This window comes from Tachyglossus aculeatus, chromosome 1 (genome assembly GCF_015852505.1).
Source record: "Tachyglossus aculeatus isolate mTacAcu1 chromosome 1, mTacAcu1.pri, whole genome shotgun sequence".
Lineage (NCBI taxonomy): Eukaryota > Metazoa > Chordata > Mammalia > Monotremata > Tachyglossidae > Tachyglossus > Tachyglossus aculeatus.
Genome location: NC_052066.1, coordinates 94,075,036 through 94,096,850, shown reverse-complemented (window position 1 = coordinate 94,096,850; position 21,815 = coordinate 94,075,036). Strand labels below are relative to the sequence as shown.

At 46.0% G+C, this 21,815-nt stretch overlaps 1 protein-coding gene across 1 annotated transcript in view; it reads right to left on the bottom strand.

Annotated features, from left to right (window-relative positions):
• IGSF10 (immunoglobulin superfamily member 10) overlaps window positions 1–11,074 on the bottom strand; it is a 28,524-nt gene extending 17,450 nt beyond the window's left edge. Inside the window, exons 1-3 of the mRNA XM_038749858.1 lie at window positions 10,535–11,074; window positions 6,313–6,529; window positions 385–514 (exon numbers count right to left, since the gene is read on the bottom strand). Of these exons, the coding sequence (XP_038605786.1) occupies window positions 385–514; window positions 6,313–6,529; window positions 10,535–10,541 (354 nt within the window). The 5' untranslated portion in view covers window positions 10,542–11,074. The remainder of the gene's footprint in view (window positions 1–384; window positions 515–6,312; window positions 6,530–10,534) is intronic.
• Window positions 11,075–21,815: the final 10,741 nt, after the last annotated feature.

Below are 21,815 nucleotides of genomic sequence, written 5' to 3'. Positions count from 1 at the left end.
TTTTTGTATCTGTGTGGTATTTAGGCACTTATGACGTGTGCCAAGCACTGTACTAAGCACTAGGGAAGATAGGGAATAACTATGTCTGACACAGTCCTTATCCCACATGGGGCTCACAGCTTAAGTATGATGAAGAGCAGGTACTGAACCCCCATTTTAAAGATGAGGAATCTGAGGGATAGAGGCATTAATAGACTTGCCCAAGGTCACACAGCGGCCATGGTGGAGCTGGGATTAGAACTCAGGTCCTCTGATTCCCAAACCTGTGCTCTTCCCACTAGACCACACTACTTTTCACATGCTCCCGCGTTCCATAGTAATCTACCGCTTTTTCTACACAAGACTCTGAAAGGTGGGAGAGAGATTCCCCTTCTTGCTTCTTACCTGTAATGCAGGTAAACCGGTGAACACTTTGTCAGGGATTGTATGAATTGCATTACTATGCAACATCAACAGTTCCAAGTGGTTCAGGCCCAGAAAGTTCTTTTCAGTCAGTTTAACCATGCTGTTGTAACTGTTAAGAGACATTTCATTCCAAACCCAGATTAGGCAGTCAGCCAATACTAGTGTGTAAAAGCAAAAGAGGGAATTTTTTTCTGCGAAGACTTGTCAGCAACCTTTTACTTCAGATCTAATGAGCCCAAAAAGTTTGAAAAATGTCCAAGTCTGTTGAGGACCCTAAGGGGGGGTGCTAAAGTTTCAAAGAATCCATCTGGATCTCTTACGTTAAAGGTTTCCAACTCATTAGGGGATATGGAAGCAGGAGTCCATTTTATGAGTCACTGGGAAGACCTATGAATGGGCTGGCTGGTTAATTGGGCAACTATCTGAGAGTTTAAAATTTTCTGGTGTCCTCTGGGTGACTCCAGCGTCTATCTGGATATCAGTGACAACTTGTGCATGACTTCATTAATAATAATTGTGGTGTTTGTTAAGCACTTACTTGTGCCAAGCACTATACAAAGCACTGGGGTGGGCACAAAATAATAAGATCAGATACAGTCTGCTGTCTCTGCTGCCAATCTACTCAACCCTGAGGGCAGCTCTGAAGCAGTCTAGGGCACCTATTGGGATGGAGAGACTGGCATGGGAGTGGAAAAATCAATCAAAATCATATTGTGCAGACCATGCTACCGGGAACTTGGTAGAGTGAAAAATAATCAGAGGTATGATCCCTCTTTCATTAAGCTTTCAGTCAAGCAAGGAGGTATTTTTATGGTGTTTGTTAAGCAATACTATGTGTCTCACACTGTACTTAGCACTGAGGTATATACAGATAATCAGATTAGACACAGTCCATGTTCCATTGGAGTTCACAGCTTTAATCCCCATTTTACAGTCGTGATAACTGAGGGACTGTGGTAACTTGCCTAAAACCACACAGAAGACAAGTGGTGGAGCTGGGATTAGAACCCAGTTCCTCTGACTTCCATGTCCACTTGGACATGTTGCATCATATATCTTCTTGGGTATCAGGGCTGCTTGTCCCCTGATGCCTCAAAAGCCTCCATTGGGTGTTGTCCATCCATCTCTGTATGACACAGAAACACCTCACCATCAAATTCAAGGCACTCAAGCAGCTCTCTCCCCCTTAATCATCTGCACTCCTCTCCCACTACAACACAGCCTACACACTTTGCTCCTCTAATAACAACCTACTCACCATCTCTTGCTCTTGCCTCACACACTTGCTCACACTCCCTTCCTGCCTGGAACTTCGTACCCCTCACATCTGACAGACAATAACTCTCTCCATCTTCAAAGCCCTACTCAAATTGTGTCTCCGCGTGGAAGTCTTCCCTGAAATTTATTTTAGTACCTGTCTCCCCTGCTTTACTGTAAATTCCTTGAGGGCCGGGATTGTGTTTACCAACGGTTTTATGCTCTCCCAAGCACGCAGTGCAGTGCTCTACAGAGGGTTTGTCCTCAATAAATATCACCGATTTATTCATTGATAAGAGGGTGAAAATGATCTTGAAATACTTGCTTGGCCTGAGAAGATATAGCCCCTGTAGGAAACAATTTTCCTGACATGGATACTGGGAGGTTATCCCTAAGAACTTGACGGAGGAGGAATGGATTTTATACTGCTCAATCCTTTCCCCTCTTCACCTGCTTGTTCTCTGGACAGACATATAATGGCCTGTCATTTTAGAAATCCTTTTTGCTGTGACGCTTTTAGCAAGGGGAAAGTTGGGCATCCATGAAACGGGTGCCCAGTTCATCAGGGCGTCACCAAGAAAATTTTTCTGAGGCTGAAGATGGAGCTCTATGGCATCTCTGTCTCTGCACCCTTTACAAGTCTGGCTTTCTGAGTCTGAGGCTTTCTTCCCTCAGCCCTAGACAGCGATGGTAGAAAATTCTTACCAGGCAATCCCACAGAGTGGGATGTTAGGAGAAAGGTGAGAGTTGGAGAAACAGAAGCTCCTCTATTTCCACTTGTTGCTCTCAACTGGCTCAGAGACAATCATTCTTTACTCCGAGCCCAAATCAATCAATCGGTCAATCAATTGTATTGATTGAGCTCTTTCTGTGTGACAGTCACTGTACTAAGTGTTTGGAAGAGTAGGATATAACAGAATTGGTAGAAATGTTCCCAGCTCACAATGAGCAGGAAGTCACAGCAGCCGCTTGGAGATTCACATATGTTCACAGCAACTTGGGACTACCAGAATTTTCCCCGGTGAGCCAACCTGGCTCTCTGGACCCTAAGATTCTTTCAGCCCACCACTCAGTCTCCGTCCACTCCCTATCACTCATTCATTGAATTGTATTTATTGAGCACTTACTGTGTGCCTAGCACTGTACTAAGTGCTTGGAAAATACAATTCAGCAATAAAGAGAGACAAACCCTGCATGCACCGGGCTTACAGTCTAGAATGGGGAAGACAAACATCAAAACAAGTAAACAGGCATCAATATAAATAAATAGAATTATAGATATATGCACACCAAAACAAGTAGACAGGCAGCAATATAAATAAATAGAATTATAGATAGGTACATATATACATAACTGCAATGGGGTGTGGAGAGGGGGGAAAAGCAAAAGGGAGCAAGTCAAGGTGATGCGAAAGCTGGGGGAACTGAGGAAAAGGGGGCTTAGTCTGGGAAGGCCTCTTGGAGGAGGTGAGCCTTCAGTAGGGCTTTCAAGGGGGGAAGAGTGATTGTTTGACAGATTTGAGGAGGGAGGGCATTCCAGGCTAGAGGTAGGAGGTGGGACAGGGGTTGACAGAAGAACAGGCAATGTTGAGGCACAGTGAGGTTAGCATCAGAGGACTGGAATGTGTGGGCTGGGTTGTATCAGGTACTTCCTATTGAAGCTGATAACAATGAAGGGAATGGATGAGGAGAGCAGGGGATGAAAGAGAAGGAAGCAGAGAAAGACAGGGTGGGAAGGAATATATATACACACGTGTATATATATATATATATATATATATATATATAAAATGGTATTTGTTAAGTGCTTACTATGTGCCAAGCACTGTTCTAAGCACTGGGGTAGATACCAGGTAATCAGATTGTCCCACGTGGGGCTCACAGTCTTAATCCCCATTTTACAGATGAGGTAAAAGGCACAGAGAAGTTAAGTGACTTGCCCAAGGTCACACAGCTGACACGTAGCGAACCCCAGATCAGATCCCACATCCTCTGACTCCAAAGCCTGTGCTCTTGCTGCTAGGCCAGGCTGCTTCATTAATGGTTTTGTTAAGCACTTACTATGTGCCAAGCATTGCTGTAAGTGCTGGGGTAGATACAAGGTATTCAGGTTGTCCCACGTGGAGCTCACAGTCTTTTACATATGAGGTGACTGAGGCACAGGGAAGTTAAGTGACTTGCCCAAAATCCCATAGCTGACAAGTAACGAAGCTGGGATTAGAACCCACAACCTCTGATCCCAAGCCTGTGATCTTTCCACCAAGCCATGCTCTGACAGAGTGGAATAAAGGCAGGTCAGGGACAGAATATGACAGAGGGAATCTCCTGTCTTGGCCCAGGTGAAGCCTACATATTGAAGGGCACACATGGCCCAGCGGATAGAGCACAGGTCTGGGAGTCAGAAAGTCATAGGTTCTAATCTCAATTTTGCCACTTGTCTGCTCTGTGACCTTAGGCGAGTCACTCAACTTCTCTGTGCCTTAAGTCCCTCATATATAAAATGGGGATTAATACTGTGACTCCTATGGGGGACAAGGACCAGGTCCAACCTGACTACCTTGTTTCTACCCCAGCGCTTAGAACAGTGCCTGGAACATAGTAAGCGCTTAACAAATACCATAATTATTCTTATTATTCTTATTACTCCACATACCAACCCATATTGGGATAGGACTCTTGAATCCATCTTGGTCTCCAATCTCTTTAGAGGCCCCCGGCCACCCCTGTACTGTCATCCTCCTGACTGTAAGCTCCTGGTGGGCAGGGAATGGGTCTACCAACTCTGTTATATTGTACTCTCCCAAGCACTTAGTACAGTGCTCTGCACACAGTAAGCATCCAATAGATTTCATTGATTGACTTAAGATGGGAGGAGGAGAGAGAAGCCACGGGGAAGCTCAGGGAAGGAAGAGGGCAGAGGCAAGTTTGAGATATGTAGACAGGGAGCAGGAAAGTCATGCTGTAAGAACTTGGAGGGTCAAGCAGGGTAGTATATAATCTCCTTTATTTGGTGTTGACCAGATATTTTCCTACCCTGAGACAGGGCCAAAGAGACAACCACACATTATGCATGGGAACGTCATGTCACATCACACACACTTGTAACAAAACACAGTGACATTGTACACAACATTTTGTGGACAAACGTTTCTCCATAACCACCCTTTGACTGAGCTCTTTGGGCAGTTCAGATCCAAAATCCTGACTGACATCTCAAAAATTGATCTCCTGCCACCATCTGAGAATGGCAATGCTGAGGCCAGTTTTTAGAATGGAATGGCTGCCATTTTGGTAAGGTCTTGCACAGTCACCCTTTGCTGAGTGGCTTTGATATGGTGGCTTACCTCACTTACTTTATAAAGCCAGGCCTGCCTTTCTGCATTTAGATGGAATTCATGGATCAACAGCCTGACAAAACCACCCTGAGTTTAAGTCCAGAAAAATCTCATTCATTCAGTGTGTCTGTGGAACACTATACGAAGCACTTGGGAGAGTACAATGCAACAATAAACAGACACATTCTCTGCCCACAGTGAGTTTACAGTCTAGAGGGGGAGACAGACATTAACATAAAGTAAGTTACAGTTATGTATATAAGTGCTGTGGTGCTGGGATGGGGGATGAATAAAGGGGGAAAGTCAGAGTGATGCAGAAGGGAGTGGGGGAAGAGGACAGGATGGCTTAATATGGGAGGACCTCTTGGAGAAGATGTGCCTTCAGTAAGTCTTTGAAGTAGGGAAGAGTAATTGTCAGATTTGAGAAAGGAGGTCTTTCCAGATCAGAGGCAGGACATGGGCAAGAGATAAGCATTAGAGGTGTGCAGTGTGCAGCCTGGGTTGTAGTAGGAGATGTAGTGAGGTGAGGTAGGAGGGGGAAAGGTGATTGAGTCTTTTAAAGCCTATCCTGAGGAGCTTTTGTTTGATGCGGCAGTTGATGGGCAACCATAGTTCTTGAGTACCCGGGAAACAAGGCCTGAACTAGCAGTATGTTAATGTAATTGTGTGCAAAAAAGGCCCTGCACAGAGTATCAGTGAGCATGCCACTGGTATCATCTTCATCATTATTATCACCAATGGTATTTACTGAGTGCTTACTTTGTGCAGAGCGCTGTGGGAAAGTACAGTACAACAGAATCAGTAGGCACAATCCTTGCCCACATTAAGTTTACAATCTAGATGGAGAAATAGTTATAAATGTAAGTAAATAATTTATAATATATGATAAATATGTAGGTATATATATGTATACACACACACACATATATTGAACATTTATGGAGACAGAGGCAGCAGTGTTCAAATATTCCTAGAAACGGATGAACAAGACACAGGAGGTGAAAGTCAAAACAGCACCAAATGCTGGAAACATTAAACATGACAGGCCCAAAGGGAACTGCCTTTATGTTTGCTCAGTGAGTCTGGGACTGTCTCTAATCGGCCTTTTCAGCTACATTCATACCCATAGGGGAATTTCACTTTTAGTGGCATATTCTTCCAAATGTGAAAAATAGCTCCATGGAAGTGGAGGGCCCTCTACTTGAGAGGAATCTCCTAGTTTATCCAGGGCCAGGCAGTGAGAGACACCCTTCCCTTCCCAGCAGGGAGAGACAGGGGTCGAGGAGGAGGAGGAGGAAGAGAGTTTCGAACGTACCCAAGGTTGATGCGCTCCACGTTGGGAGAGATGTGTTCCGGAAGGGCTGTGAGGTAACGGAATGTGCAGTGCACCTCCGTGGGGACATAGCAAGCGCAGCGTCTGGGGCAAGCGCCAGTGCCAGGAAGAGCCGCCAGGCAGATACTGAAGAAGAAGGAAGAGGAGACCAACAGGCAGGGATTTCCTCTGCCTTTCACTCTCCTCCTGGGGGCAAACCCTAAAATGGAACCAGTGGTATCAATAATCAATCAATCAATCATTTATTGAGTATATATTCTTTGAAGAGCATTGTACTAAGCACTTGGGGAAGTTGGTAAACTCCTCCAAAGTTGGTAGACTCATTCTTTGCCCACAAGGAGCCTTTTTTTAATGGTATTTGTTAAGCACTTACTATGTGTCAAATTCTGTTCTCAATGCTAGGGTAGGTACAAATTAATTAGGTTGGACACAATCCCTGTCCCTCACAGGGCTCACAGTCTAACTAGGAAAGTAGCTAGAGCATGGGATTGGGAGTCAGGAGGACCTGCGTTTTAATTCCAGCTTTGCCACTTGTTTGCTGTGTGACCTTGGTCAAGTCACTTAGCTTCTCTGGGCCTCAGTTCCCTTATTTGTAAAATTGGGATTAAGAGTGTGAGTCACCTGATGAACTTGTATTTACTCCAGTGCTTAAAGCAGTGCTTGGCACATAGTCAAAGTTTAACAAATACCATTATTATTATTATTATTATTAGAACCCCCCTTTTTAATGTATCCCTTTTTTACAGTTGAGGAAGCTGAGACCAGAGAAGTTAAGTGACTAGCCTAATGTCACGCAGCAAGCATTTGGCAGAGCCAGGATTAGAACCCAGGTCCTTCTGATTCCCAGGCCCATGTTCTCTACACTAGGCCATGCTGCTCCTCCAGTCTACCAATTGGACAAGTCAACTTCTCTGTGTTTGTTACCTCAACTGTAAAATGGGAATTAATACTGTGAGTCCCAGTCTAATAATAACCGTGGTGTTTGTTAAGCACTTACTATGGGCCACACACTGTACTAAGCTCTAGGATAGCTGCAAGATAACCAGGTAGAACACAATCCCTGCTCCCCAAGGGACCTGCACACAAGCACAGATTTGTCCCAGGGAGATGTAGTAACTTGGCAGTTTTGCAATGCTTCTTCTAGTGGAAAGCGTAGCCTCTGCTGTTCATATAACGTTGGTGTTTTCAGGAGGGGTATTCATTAGAAAATTCCTCTCAGCATCCCACTTCTCTCTTAATGAAAAACAACAGGGGAATTATGCTTGCTGGCCAGTTCACAAGGGGAACTGGAGACCGTAGTAGAGCTGTGGTTTGCAAATATAAGACATTCCTGCCACTTTGAACCATCTCCAATTGGTTTACAAAGTGTTCTGACCAAAGAATACATCAGCTCTTTTAGTGCAGAGCCATTACTGAGAGACAGTGTTAGAGGAGGCGAGAGGGGCTAAGGTAGCAGGTCTAATGTCAGGCTGTAAAGGGAACCATCCTGCCCATCCTCTTCTTCAGAATGTCTGTGGGAAGACTCCCCCACTTATAATGGTAATAATAACAACAATAATAATAATATGCTTACTACTCACCATACAGTGTACCCTTTGAGCACTTGATAGTCATCGCACCCTCAACCCCATAGACACTGAAGTTGATTCATTCATTCATTCAATCGTATTTATTGAGCACTTACTGCATGCAGAGCACTGTACTAAGTACTTGGGAAGTACAAGTTGGCAACATATAGAGGCAGTCCCTACCCAACAATGGGCTCATGGTCTAGAAGACTGTGATACCACTGATACTATTGAAGCAGGACCTGGGTTCCAATTCCAGCTCTACCACTTGTCTGCTGTGTGGCTTTGGACAAGTCACTTAACTTCGTTGTGTTTCAGTTACCTCAGCTGTAAACTGGGAATAAATAGTGTAAGTCCCATGTCAGGCATGAACTGTGTCTTAGCTGGTTATCTTGTAACTACCTACCTAATAATTGCTTAACAAATATCATAAAAAATAAAAGGTAGGACACAGTCCCTGTCCCACTGGGGCTCATAGTCTAACTAGGAGGAAGGACAATATTGACACTTGATGATGAGGATGATGGTATTTAAGCACTTACTGTGTGCCAAGCACTGTTCTAAGCGCTGGGGTAGGTACAATAATAATAATAATGATGGTATTTGTTAAATGCTTACTACGTGACAAGCAAGGTAATCAGGTTGTCCCACATGGGGCTCACAGTCTCAATCCCCATTTTACAGATGAGGTAACTGAGGCACAGAGAAGTTAAGTGACTTGCCCAAAGTCACGCAGCTGACAAGTGGCAGAGCTGGGATTAGAACTCATGATCTCTGACTCTTTCCATTAAACCATGATGCTTCTTATTCATTCATTCATTCAATTCAATCCTATTCATTGAGTGCTTACTGTGTGCAGAGCACTGTACTAAGCGCTTGGGAAGTACAAGTTGACACCATATAGAGACGGTCCCTACCCAACAGTGGGCTCACAGTCTAGAAGGGGGAGACAGAGAACAAAACAAAACAAATTAGCTGTGTCCCCCTCTTCCTCTGCTTCCCTTTACTCACCCTAACTGCTCCTGCTGTCAGCATAAGGGGGAGAACTTCCAGACCCTCAAGGAACAGCAGTTTTGTTGCCCATAAGTCTCCTCTCTGGGAAAATTCTCTCCTGGTGGTTAATGCCTAGGCATCTTGCACTATAGTCTTTGGAGGGTATGTCTAAGGGAGAAGGATCCCTCCACACCACCAGAAGGTGAGACAGTAGTGCTTTGTAAAAAAAAGGTTTCTAAAGTGTCAAGTATTGACAGATGTAAAGGGGTGGGAAAACTTTCAATCATTCAGTCAGTGGTATTTATTGAGCATTTACTGTGCTGCGAGCACTGTATTAAGTGCTTGGGAGAGTACAACAGAGTTGGTAGACACATTCCCTGCCCACAAGGAGCTGACAGTCTAGATGGGGAGATAGAAATTAATATAAAGACATGATGGCTATGCACATGACTACTGTGGGATTGAGGCTGGGGTGACTATCAAGTGCTCAAAGGATACAATTCCAAGTGCATGGATGAGGTAGAGGGAGCTGGCTCTCAGCCTAGTGAATGGAGCACAGGCCTAGGAGTCAGAAGGTCATGGGTTCTAATCCTACTCCATCATATGTCTGCTGTGTGACCTTGGGTAAGTCACTTCACTTCTCTGGGCCTCAGTTCTCTCATCTGTAAAATGGGAATTAAGAGTGTGATCCCAAACTTGTACTTCCCAAGCTCTTAGTACAGTGCTCTGCACACAGTAAGTGCTCAATAAATACGATTGAATGAAAGAATGAATTTGGAACAGGGCCTGTATCCAGTGTGAATAATTATGTCTATCTCAGCGCTTAGGACAGGGCTTGGCACATAGTAAACATGTAACAAGTACCATAATAATTAATTATTAATTGGTGTGTGGAGGAGTGGCGTGTGGAGGATGAGAAGTGTGTATGTGTGGGGATTAGATTCCTTGAAAATCTTTGTCTCAGAGAGCAAAGCTGGAGAGAGAGTGAGGCTGTGAATAGCTGCTGCTAGTGCCAGGGAAACTCGTACAAACTTCATTCCCTCCATTTTTTTCCAAGTAGGTCTTTGATTTTCTGTACTTCCACTGACAATTTCTTGAGCCCCTGAGAGTTTTCCATTCCCCTGTATCATTGGGATCAGGTCTCCAGGGGGAAGACAGCCCTGTTACAGGAACAAGACCTTTGTTTCGATAGCAGTCCTCTGACATAGAGGACTAAAATACCATTTTAAATTGCTTATGGTCTGCCAAAACTCTGGGCAGCCTCACACTAAATCCAATTCAGGAAATTTGTCTCTGGAGATGCCTAGCCCAGATGGAAAGGTAACCCTAGAACACTTCATAAAAGAAAATTATCTATTATTTACTGTCTTCACCTAGCTTGTCACAGCACATTTTAATGGCATCTGACTGGCAAGTAGTAGCCCTGTGCTTCGGTTAGATATGTCAAGGTTCTAGGAGGTAGAGTGGTTATCTCCCAGTGGCAAAAAGTCATGCTATCCAACCCAATTCTCCACCCACTAGACCCTACTGGGGATCATCTTGGAATTGCACTGAAAAGGAACAATCCAAGAAGGACAAGAGAAAGGTAAATTAAACAGCTGTGGAGTCCCCTTATTGAAATAGAAATGAAGGAGAGACAATACCTGACATTTGTGTATGTGTTGCAGTTTAAGCTCTCTCAGTCCCTGGCTCCTCCTGTGATGTAAGAAGAGGTGGGAAACCCTCCCACACAAAGGAAAATTTCACCAGACCAGGCGCACACCAAGTCCCCTCATCCCCATCAATGGGTCAATACGATGGACGATTCGGTCGTTTCTCTTGCCAGAGTGTGCTTAGCACATTGAGCCAGGAGGGTTTACAGGCGCACAGCTTCCTCAGTATTTCAGGGTCACCATGAAAGCTCAAGTCAATCCAGGAATATTTGCAAAGTGGCTGAAATGTATGAAAAAGTTCAGTTCTCTTGCTTTTACGCTTTCTCTCTGGACAGCTTTTCTTAAGATTTTCGTTTTAGTTCCAGTCACATTCAGATTCTCTTTTTTTTTTCCTGGTCCCACGAACTTCTCCTCAAATATTCTTTCATGAACAAATCCCTCCCCTATGCACAGATGCCAAAACTGGGGTTTCTTCTCGGCTCCCTGCTCTTTTGGAAGTTTCTTTTGCCTGGCTTCCCTCTTGAGGCTTTCAAGCTCCCTCGACTTTCTCTCGTGTGTGAGTGTGTGGGGGGTGCATGTGTGTGTGCTTGTTTTCCCTGGCCCTTCTCTCCCTAACCCCTCCACTACAGCTCTATCCCTTGTGGCTGGTTGGTCACACCCCCTTCCTCCCCCTCATCCTCCTGTCCACCCTCCAAAACCTTGGAAGCAATTGACTGGAGGAGTTTACCTCCCCTCCTTACATAATCAGCCAATAGGCTTGCCGTTACTGCAACTCTGAACCAGCTGAAACAGCTGAAAAAGGCTTTGGGGGAGGAATTTGCAGGCATGGGCGAAGAGAGTAAATGAAGAGTTGTGGGGAACATGGGGATGGCGGCAGAATCAATCGATCAGTGGTGTCTACTGCACTAAACACTTGGGAGAATATAATAGAACAGAGTTGGTGGACAAGTTCCCAATCCACCAGGAGTTGCAGTCTAGAGGGGGAGACAGACATTAAAATAAATAAAGGCTACGTACTTCAGTGCTGTGGAGCTGAGGATGGGGGGAGTAAAGAGTACAAATCCCAGTACAAGGACAATGCAGACAGGCAGACAGTAGGGGAAATGAAGGTTTAATCGGAAAGGCATCTTGGAGGAGATTTGATTTTAATAAGGCTTTTATGGTGGAGAGAGTGATGCTTCATCCTACATGTAGGAGGAGGGAGTTCCAGGCTAGAGGAAGGATGTGGGCAAAGGGTCAATGGCATAAGCGCTTAGTACAGTGCTCTGCACACAGTAAGCGGAAGCAGCGTGGCTCAGTGGAAAGAGCCCGGGCTTTGGAGTCAGAGGTCATGGGTTCAAATCCTGGCTCTGCCAATTGTCAGCTGTGTGACTTTGGGCAAGTCACTTCACTTCTCTGTGCCTCAGTTACCTCATCTGTAACATGGGTTAAAGACTGTGAGCCCCACGTGGGACAACCTGATCACTTTGTAACCTCCCCAGAGCTTAGAACAGTGCTTTGCACATAGTGCTTACTAAATTCCATTATTATTATCATTATTAATAATAAATATGATTGAATGAATGAATGAATGATGAATCAGAGGGATCTCAACATGGGAACGTAGTCGATCTGCTAGACTGTAAGATCCTTAAATGATGTTGATAATGATAATGGTATTTGTTAAGTACTTACTACTTGCCAGTCACTGTATTAAGCACTGAGGCAGATACAAGCTAACCAGGCTGGACACAATCTCTGTCCCACATGGGGTTCCACTGTCTTCAACCCCATTTCATAGATGAAGTAGCTGAGGCACAGAGAAGTGAAGTGACTTGCCCAAGTCACAGCAGAAAAGTGGTGGATCCAGGATTAAAACCCCATCCTTTCTGGCTTCCAGGCTCGGGCTCTATCCACTAGGCCATGCTGCTTTTCACTAGGCCATGCAGTATACCCCCAGAAGGAAGCAGTGGCAGTGGGCCAGGAGGTGGAAAGAAATGGGTCTGACCACGCTGCGTCTTGGGCCCAGCATGACATAGTGGACAGAGCATAGGCCTGGGAGTTAGAAGGTCATGTGTTCTAATCCCAGCTCCGCCACTCGTCTGCTGTGTGACCTTGGGCAAGTCACTTCACTTCTCTGTGCCTCAGTTACCACATCTGTAAAATAGGTGATCGAGACTGTGAGCCCCATGTGGGACAAGGGACTGTATCCCAATCCAATATGCTTATATGCACCCCAGCGCTTAGAACTGTGCCTGGCACATAGTAAGCACTTAATAAATAACATAATAATTATTATTTTTGTGAGAAGCAGTGTGGTTAAATGAAAAGAGCATGGGCTTGGGAGTCAGAGATAGTGGGTTCGAATACTGACTCTGCCACTTGTCAGCTGTGTGACTTTGGGAAAGTCACTTCACTTCTCTGTGCCTCTGTTACTTCATCTGTAAAATGGGGACTAAGACTGTGAGCCCCACATGGGACAACCTGATTGCCTTGTATCTACCCCAGCGCTTAGAACAGTGCTGGCACAAAGTAAGCGCTTAACAAATACCACCTTCATTCATTAATTCTGACAGGTTTGCTGAAGAGGAGCTGGCGTTCTGAGCTACCTGGGGAGCTCTCCACACACCTCTGCCCCCATCCCTCCACGCCCCCAGACCCAGGGAGCCCCCTAAGGCAGTGGCTCACTTAAAAGCAGGAATCAGTTCTGCTAATTCTATTGTACACTCCCACTAGCCACACCCACTTCATTGGACAACTCATTCAACCCATCACTATATCCTGTAGGTTCCACCTTCACAACATCGGTAAAATCGCCCTTTCCTCTCCATTCAAACTGCTACCACGTTAATGCAATCACTCATCCTATCATGCCTGGATTACTGCATCAGTAATCACTTAATAAATACGATGAACCAATGACCTCCTGCTTGCCAAATCCAACGGCTCATACTCTGTCCTAATCCTCCTCGACCTCTCAGCTGCCTTTGACACTGTGGACCACCCCCTTCTCCTCAACACGTTATCTGACCTTGGCTTCACAGACTCCGTCCTCTCCTGGTTCTCCTCTTATCTCTCCGGTCGTTCTTTCTCAGTCTCTTTTGCAGGCTCCTCCTCCCCCTCCCATCCTCTTACTGTGGGAGTTCCCCAAGGTTCAGTGCTTGGTCCCCTTCTGTTCTCAATCTACACTCACTCCCTTGGTGACCTCATTCGCTCCCACGGCTTCAACTATCACCTCTACGCTGATGACACCCAGATCTACATCTCTGCCCCTGCTCTCTCCCCCTCCCTCCAGGCTCGCATCTCCTCCTGCCTTCAGGACATCTCCATCTGGATGTCCGCCCGCCACCTAAAGCTCAACATGTCGAAGACTGAGCTCCTTGTCTTCCCTCCCAAACCTTGTCCTCTCCCTGACTTTCCCATCTCTGTTGACGGCACTACCATCCTTCCCGTCTCACAAGCCCGCAACCTTGGTGTCATCCTCGACTCCGCTCTCTCATTCACCCCTCACATCCAAGCCGTCACCAAAACCTGCCGGTCTCAGCTCCACAACATTGCCAAGATCCGCCCTTTCCTCTCCATCCAAACCGCTACCCTGCTAATTCAAGCTCTCATCCTATCCCGTCTGGACTACTGCACTAGCCTTCTCTCTGATCTCCCATCCTCGTGTCTCTCTCCACTTCAATCCATACTTCATGCTGCTACCCGGATTATCTTTGTCCAGAAACGCTCTGGACATATCACTCCCCTCCTCAAAAACCTCCAATGGCTACCGATCAATCTGCGCATCAGGCAGAGACTCCTCACCCTGGGCTTCAAGGCTCTCCATCACCTCGCCCCCTCCTACCTCACCTCCCTTCTCTCCTTCTACTGCCCAGCCCGCACCCTCCGCTCCTCCACCACTAATCTCCTCACTGTACCTCGCTCTCGCCTGTCCCGCCATCGACCCCCGGCCCACGTCATCCCCCGGGCCTGGAATGCCCTCCCTCTGCCCATCCGCCAAGCTAGCTCTCTTCCTCCCTTCAAGGCCCTGCTGAGAGCTCACCTCCTCCAGGAGGCCTTCCCAGATTGAGCCCCTTCTTTCCTCTCCCCCTCGTCCCCCTCTCCATCCCCCCGCCTTACCGCCTTCCCCTCCCCACAGCACCTGTATATATGTATATATGGTTGTACATATTTATTACTCTGTTTATTTATTTATTTATTTATTTTACTTGTACATTTCTATCCTACTTATTTTATTTTGTTGGTATGTTTGGTTCTGTTCTCTGTCTCCCCCTTTTAGACTGTGAGCCCACTATCGGGTAGGGACTGTCTCTATGTGATGCCAATTTGTACTTCCCAAGCGCTTAGTACAGTGCTCTGCACATAGTAAGCGCTCAATAAATACGATTGATTGATTGATTGATTGAATAAATGAATCAGCCTCCTTGCTGAACTCCTGGCCTCCTGTCTCTCCCTATTCCAATCTATACTTAACTCTGCTGCTTGTCACTTTTCTACAGAAGCCATCCGCCCTTTCCTCTCCATCCATACTGCTACCCTGCTCATTCAAGCTCTCATCCTACCCCATCTGGACTACTGCATCAGCCTTCTCTCTGATCTCCCATCCTCGTGTCTCTCTCCACTTCAATCCATACTTCATGCTGCTGCCCGGATTATCTTTGTCCAGAAACGCTCTGAGCATATTACTCCCCTCCTCAAAAATCTCCAGTGGCTACCAATCAACATACACATCAGGCAGAAACTCCTCACCCTGGGCTTCAAGGCTCTCCATCACCTCGCCCCCTCCTACCTCACCTCCCTTCTCTCCTTCTACTGCCCAGCCCGCACCCTCCGCTCCTCCACCGCTAATCTCCTCACCGTACCTCGTTCTCGCCTGTCCTGCCATCGACCCCCAGCCCACGTCATCCCCCGGGCCTGGAATGCCCTCTCTCTGCCCATCCGCCAAGCTAGCTCTCTTCCTCCCATCAAGGCCCTACTGAGAGCTCACCTCCTCCAGGAGGCCTTCCCAGACTGAGCCCATTCCTTCCTCTCCCCCTCGTCCCCCTCTCCATCCCCCCCATCTTACCTCCTTCCCTTCCCAACAGTACCTGTATATACGTATATAGGTTTGTACATATTTATTACTCTATTTATTTATTTATTTATTTATTTATTTATTTATTTTACTTGTACCTATCTATTCTATTTATTTTATTTTGTTAGTATGTTTGGTTTTGTTCTCTGTCTCCCCCTTTTAGACTGTGAGCCCACTGTTGGGTAGGGACTGTCTCTATATGTTGCCAATTTGTACTTCCCAAGCGCTTAGTACAGTGCTCTGCACATAGTAAGTGCTCAATAAATATGATTGATGATGATGATGATGATAATGTCACCCTGCTCCTCAAAAAACTCTACTGGTTGCCTATCCACCCCTGCATCAAACAAAAACTCCTCACCATTGGCTTTAAAGCACTCCACCAATGTGCCCCCTCCTACCGCACCTAGATACTTATTCATTCATTCAATTGTATTTATTGAGAACTTAACTGTATTTATACAGAGCACTGTACTAAGCACGTGGAAAGTACGCTTCAGCAACAGAGACAATCCCTGCCCACAACAGGCTCACACTCCTTCTACAACCCAGTCCGCATACTTTGCTCCTCTGGTGTTAACCTTCACACTATGCCTTGGTCTTGCCTGTCTTGCTGCTGGCCACTGGCCCACATCCTGCCTCTGGCCTCTAGTGCTTCAAGGCTCTCCATCACCTCGCCCCCTCCTACCTCACCTCCTCCTACCTCACCTCCCTTCTCTCCTTCTACAGCCCAGCCCGCACCCTCCGCTCCTCTGCCGCTAATCTTCTCACTGTGCCTCATTCTCACCTGTCCTGCCGTTGACCCCCGGCCCACGTCATCCCAATGGTCTGGAACTCCCTCCCTCCCCACATCCACCAAACTAGCTCTCTTCCTCCCTTCAAGGCCCTTCTCAGAGCTCATCTCCTCCAGGAGGCCTTCCCAGACTGAGCTCCCTCCTTCCTCTCCCCCTCCTCCCCCTCTCCATCCCACCTACCTTACCTCCTTCCCTTCCTCCCAGCACCTCTATATATGTATGTTTGCATGCATGTATTACTCTATTTATTTATTTTACTTATACGTATCTAGTCTATTTATTTTATTTTGTTAATATGTTTTGTTTTGTTCTCTGTCTCCCCCTTCTAGACTGTGAGCCCACTGTTGGGTAGGGACCGTCTCTATATGTTGCCAACTTGTACTTCCCAAGCACTTAGTACAGTGCTCTGCACACAGTAAGTGCTCAATAAATGCAATTGATTGATTGATTAATGCTTTCTGTCCTCAAATATGACAGACAATTACTCTCCCCTACCTTCAACACCTTATTGAAGGCACATCTCCTACAAGAGGCCCTCCCAGATAGGCCCCCCTTTGCTCTTCTCCCACTCCCTTTTGCTTCACCTTTACTAGTTTCATTTGTTCTTCCCCCCTCCCAGTCCCACTGCACTTATGTACATATCTGTAATTAATTTATATGCATTGATGTCTGTCTCCCCCATCTAGACTATAAGATCATTATGGGCAGGGAACATATCACTTTACTGTTGCAATGTACTTTCCCAAGTGCTAAGTATAGTGCCCTGCACACAGAAAGTACTCACTGAAATGCCCTTTGTCCATCCAAAAGGAGATGTTTTAGCCCCTTTCCCTTCTCTTCGAATTAATCTCAAACCCTAAGAATACAATTTCTCAGGCTAAGTCCCGAATCATTCATATCAACATCCTCGTAATGAATGTGATCCCACCCTTATGAGTGTGATGGGCCCTGGAGGCCACTTTCCTTACTCACTGGCCATGGATTAATAAATCATTGACATTTATGGAGCACTGACTGGATGCAGAGCATTGTCCTAAGGACTTGGGAGAGAACAGTACACAAGAGGAGTGGTGTGGCCTATTGGAAAGTGCCTAGGAAACTGAGGGCCTGAGTTCTAATTCCAGCTCCGCCAGTTGCCTGCTGTGTGACCTTAGGCAAGTCACTTAACCTCCAGGAGCCTCAGTGTCCTCATCTGTAAAATGGAAATTCAATACCTGGCCTCCCTCTTAGACTTTGAGTCCCTTGTGGGACAGGGGACTGTGTCCAAACTGATTATTTTTTGTTTACCCCAGCACTTAGAACAATACATGGCACAGAGTAAGTACTTAAATACAATAATGATAATAATAATAATTACGACCTTGGTAGACACAACCCCTGCCCATAAGGAATTTACAGCCTAAAGGGGGAAACAGGCATTAAAATGTGTTAGGGGTAGAGGAAATAGAGTTTGAGGATATGTACCTAAGTGCTGTGGGGCTTCGATTAGTATCAAAGTACTTAAGGAGTACACAGCCATGTGGGGAGGTTGAGTAGGGGAAATGAGGGCTAAGTCAGGGTTCATAGATTTCCCTGTTCTCCCCATTCCCACCCAATCTGTCAGTCTCCCCACTACAAACTTAGGTAGGTTTAGTTTTCATTTTGCCTCAACACAAAGGACTGTCCCCAGCCTCCTCTCCTGCCTGTGATGCTCCTCCCTTCACTCCCTCTCCCTCCCCCAGCAAGGGGGATGTAGTCTAAGGATTTGGGAAGTAACTGGGATGCTGCCACAAGTCAGTTTGCAGGAGAAGCCAAGCCTTGTTTGGAGGGGCTAGAGAAAGGGGAAAATATTAATTTCTTTTTTACGGTATTTGTGAAGCGCTTACCAAGTGCCAGGCACTGTACTAAGTGCTAAGGTAGATACAAAAGAATCAGGTAGGACACGCTCAGTCTCCGATGGGACTCACAGTCTTAATTAGCGCTTAGAACAGTGCTTAGCACGTAGTAAGTGCTTAATACCATCATTATTATTAATCCCTATTCTACAGATGAGGTAACTGAGGCACAGAGAAGAGAAATGGCTTGCCCAAGCTCACACAACAGACAATTATTATTATTATTATTATTATTATTATTATTATTATTATTATTACGGTATTTGTTTAGTGCTTACTGTGTGCCAAGCACTGTTTTCAGTGCTGGGGTAGATACAAGGTAAGCCCCTTGTTCCACTTGGGGCTCACAGTCTTAATCTCCATTTTACAGATGAGGCAACTGAGGCACAGAGAAGCTAAGTGACTTGCCCAAAGTCATACAGCTGACAAATGGCAGAGCCAGGATTAGAACTCATGTTCTTCTGGCTGCCAGGATGATACTTTACCCAGTAAGCCAGGCTGCTTCACTATGCACTCTTTTCTCAGTAATTATTGTCTCCCATTACCCATGTTATCTGACTCCCAGGACCATACTTTAATCATTCGGCCATAATGCTTTGCTATGCATACTTTTTGCAGTCATTATTATCTCCCATTTCTTTCCCCAGTGTTCCAGGAGAAGAGTTTTTGTCAAGCAAATTCCTAATGTTTGGTGTCCAAAGCATTCCAACTCCCAGCCACCCTAAACTTAGTGTCTGTTGTGCTGTGATGTGTCAGGTTTCTGATGAGACACTTATGTAGTTGAAAGAGAACAGGACTGGGAATCAGGAGACCTGGATTCTACTCCACCACTTTCTTGCTGTGTGACCTTGAGCAAGGCATTTACCTACTCTGGTCTTCTGTTTCCTCATATCAATAATGGAGGTTAAATACTTGTCCTCCCTCCCCCATAGACTGTTAGCCCCATGAGCTTAACAAATACAACAATTATTATTATCTTGGATATAATAATAATGGTATTTGTTAAGCACTTATTATGTGTCAAGCACTGTTCTAAGCACTAGGGGGATACAAAGTAAACCAGGTTGTCCCACCTGGGGCTCAGAGTTTTAATCCCCAATTTACAGATGAGGCAACTGAGGCACGGATAAATTAAGTGACTTGTCCTAAGTCACACAGCTGACAAGTGGCAGAATCCAATTAAGGAAGCAGCATGACCTAGTGGAAAGAATTTGAGCCTGAAAGTCAAAGGACCTGGGTTCTAATCCCAGCTCTGCCAATTGCTTGCTGTGTGATCTTGGGAAAACCACAAGTTCTCTGGGCCTCAGTTTCCTCAACTGTAAAATGGGGATTGAATACCTATTTTCACTCCTGCTTAGATGGTGATCCCCATGCAGGATAGAGCCTGTGGCCCACCTAATGTACTTGTACCTATGCCAGTGCTTTGAATGGTGCTTGACATATAGTAAATACTTAATACCATTAAAAAAAAAAAAGAAAAAGAAAGGGGGAAATCATTTCATGCTTGGAAGACGCAAATGAAATTTTGTTCAGTGTCTGAGGTCCACTGACTGCAACAAAGGCAGGGCAGCTGACTTTGCTTTCTACATTTAAAGGAACCTGAGACAGGTTGTAGCCCGGTTGCTAAGCAAGGACACCAGGGCAGTATGGAGAAGTCAATCAATCAATCAATCAATCATATTTATTGAGCGCTTACTGTGTGCAGAGCACTGTACCAAGCGCTTGGGAAGTACAAGTAGGCAACATATAGAGACGGTTCCCACCCAACAGTGGGCTCACAGTCTAGAAGGGGGAGACAGAGAACAAAACAAAACATATTAACAAAATAAAATAAATAGAATAGATATGTACAAGTAAAATAAATAGAGTGACAAATATGAACAAACATATATACAGGTGCTGTGGGGAAAGGAAGGAGGTAAGGCGGGGGGTTGGAGAGGGGGAGGAGGGGGAGAGGAAGGAAGGGGCTCAGTCTGGGAAGGCCTCCTGGAGGAGGTGAGCTCTCAGTAGGGCCTTGAAGGGAGGAAGAGAGCTAGCTTGGCGGATGTTGGGAGGGAGGGCATTCCAGGCCAGGGGGATGATGTGGGCCGGGGGTCAGCAGCGGGACAAGCGAGAACGAGGCACAGTGAGGAGATTAGCGGCAGAGGAGCGGAGGGTGCAGGCTGGGCTGTAGAAGGAGGGAAGGGAGGTGAGGTAGGAGGGGGCGAGGTGATGGAGAGCCTTGAAGCCGAGGGTGAGGAGTTTCTGACTGATGCGTAGGTTGATTGGTAGCCACTGGAGATTTTTGAAGATTTTTGAGTCACTCTGTGACTGCAAAATTTTTCGACATTCTCAGTTTGATGCCATCTGGGTTCCCATTGCTTCTCCACCATCCCTCTAGAATAGAAACTTTGGAATGGGGCCTGGGAGGTGGGATTTCCAGGGTCCAAGAAGCCTGCTTCCTCCCATGCCATGCTCAGCATCAGAGTTTTGGCTTCATTTGCTAATTTCCACCTACGATTTGGTCTGTGGCTTCCCAAACCACAGAAAGAGGCTCCTGTGTCATGCAAACTCTCTGTATTTCCAGGCTGATTTCCTGTTCCATTACCTTTAACACTGTGACTTTGAGAGGACTTTCTGCCTTAGCAGACATCACTTTTTCCAATCTCCCAAAGCTTGACCAGACTTGTTTACCAGTCCTGGCATCTTCTTTAGAATCACTGAGTGGTATAGAATCAGACCGCTCAGCCAGGGATCTACTAAACCACACAGCCCATTGCCTTCTGCTCTAGTAATTCTGTAGTTGACACACGATCCCTCAGAGCTTGATCCCTCCCTTTCTAGGCTGGAAGCTGGAAGGTCGTGGGTAGGTCTATCAAGTCTATTATATTGTAATTCTCCCAAGCACTTAATACACAATCTGCACACAGTAAGCACACAATAAATATGATTGATTGCCACTGTTTGCCTCCCTAAATCAATCAACTCATCCTATTCTGCCTAGATTACTGCATCAGCCTCCTTTCTGACCTCCTAACCTCCTGCCTCTCCCCACTCCAGTCCATACTTCATTCCACTGCCCAGATCATCTTTCTACAGAAACATTCAGGACATGTCATCCCCCCTCAGAAATGTCCAGTGGTTGCCTATCCACCTCTGTATCAAACAAAAACTCCTCACCATTGGCTTTAAAGCACTCCGTCACCTCGCCCCCTCCTCCCTCACCTTACTTCTCTCCTTCTATAATACAGCCCACACACTTTGCTCCTCTGATGCTAACCTTCTCACTGTGCCTCGATCTCACCTGTCTCACTACCATACTCTGGCCCACATCCCACTTCTGGCCTGGAATGCCCTCCCTCCTCAAATCTGCCAGAAAATTACTCTTCCCCGACCCCGTCAAAGCCTTACTGAAGGTACATCTCCTCCAAGAAGACTTCCCAGACTAAGCCCCACTTTTCCTCATCTCCCACTCCCTTCTGCATCACCTTGACTTGTTCCCTTTGCTCTTTCCCCCTCTCTCTGCCCCACAGCACTTATGTATATATCTGCAATTTTATTTATTTACA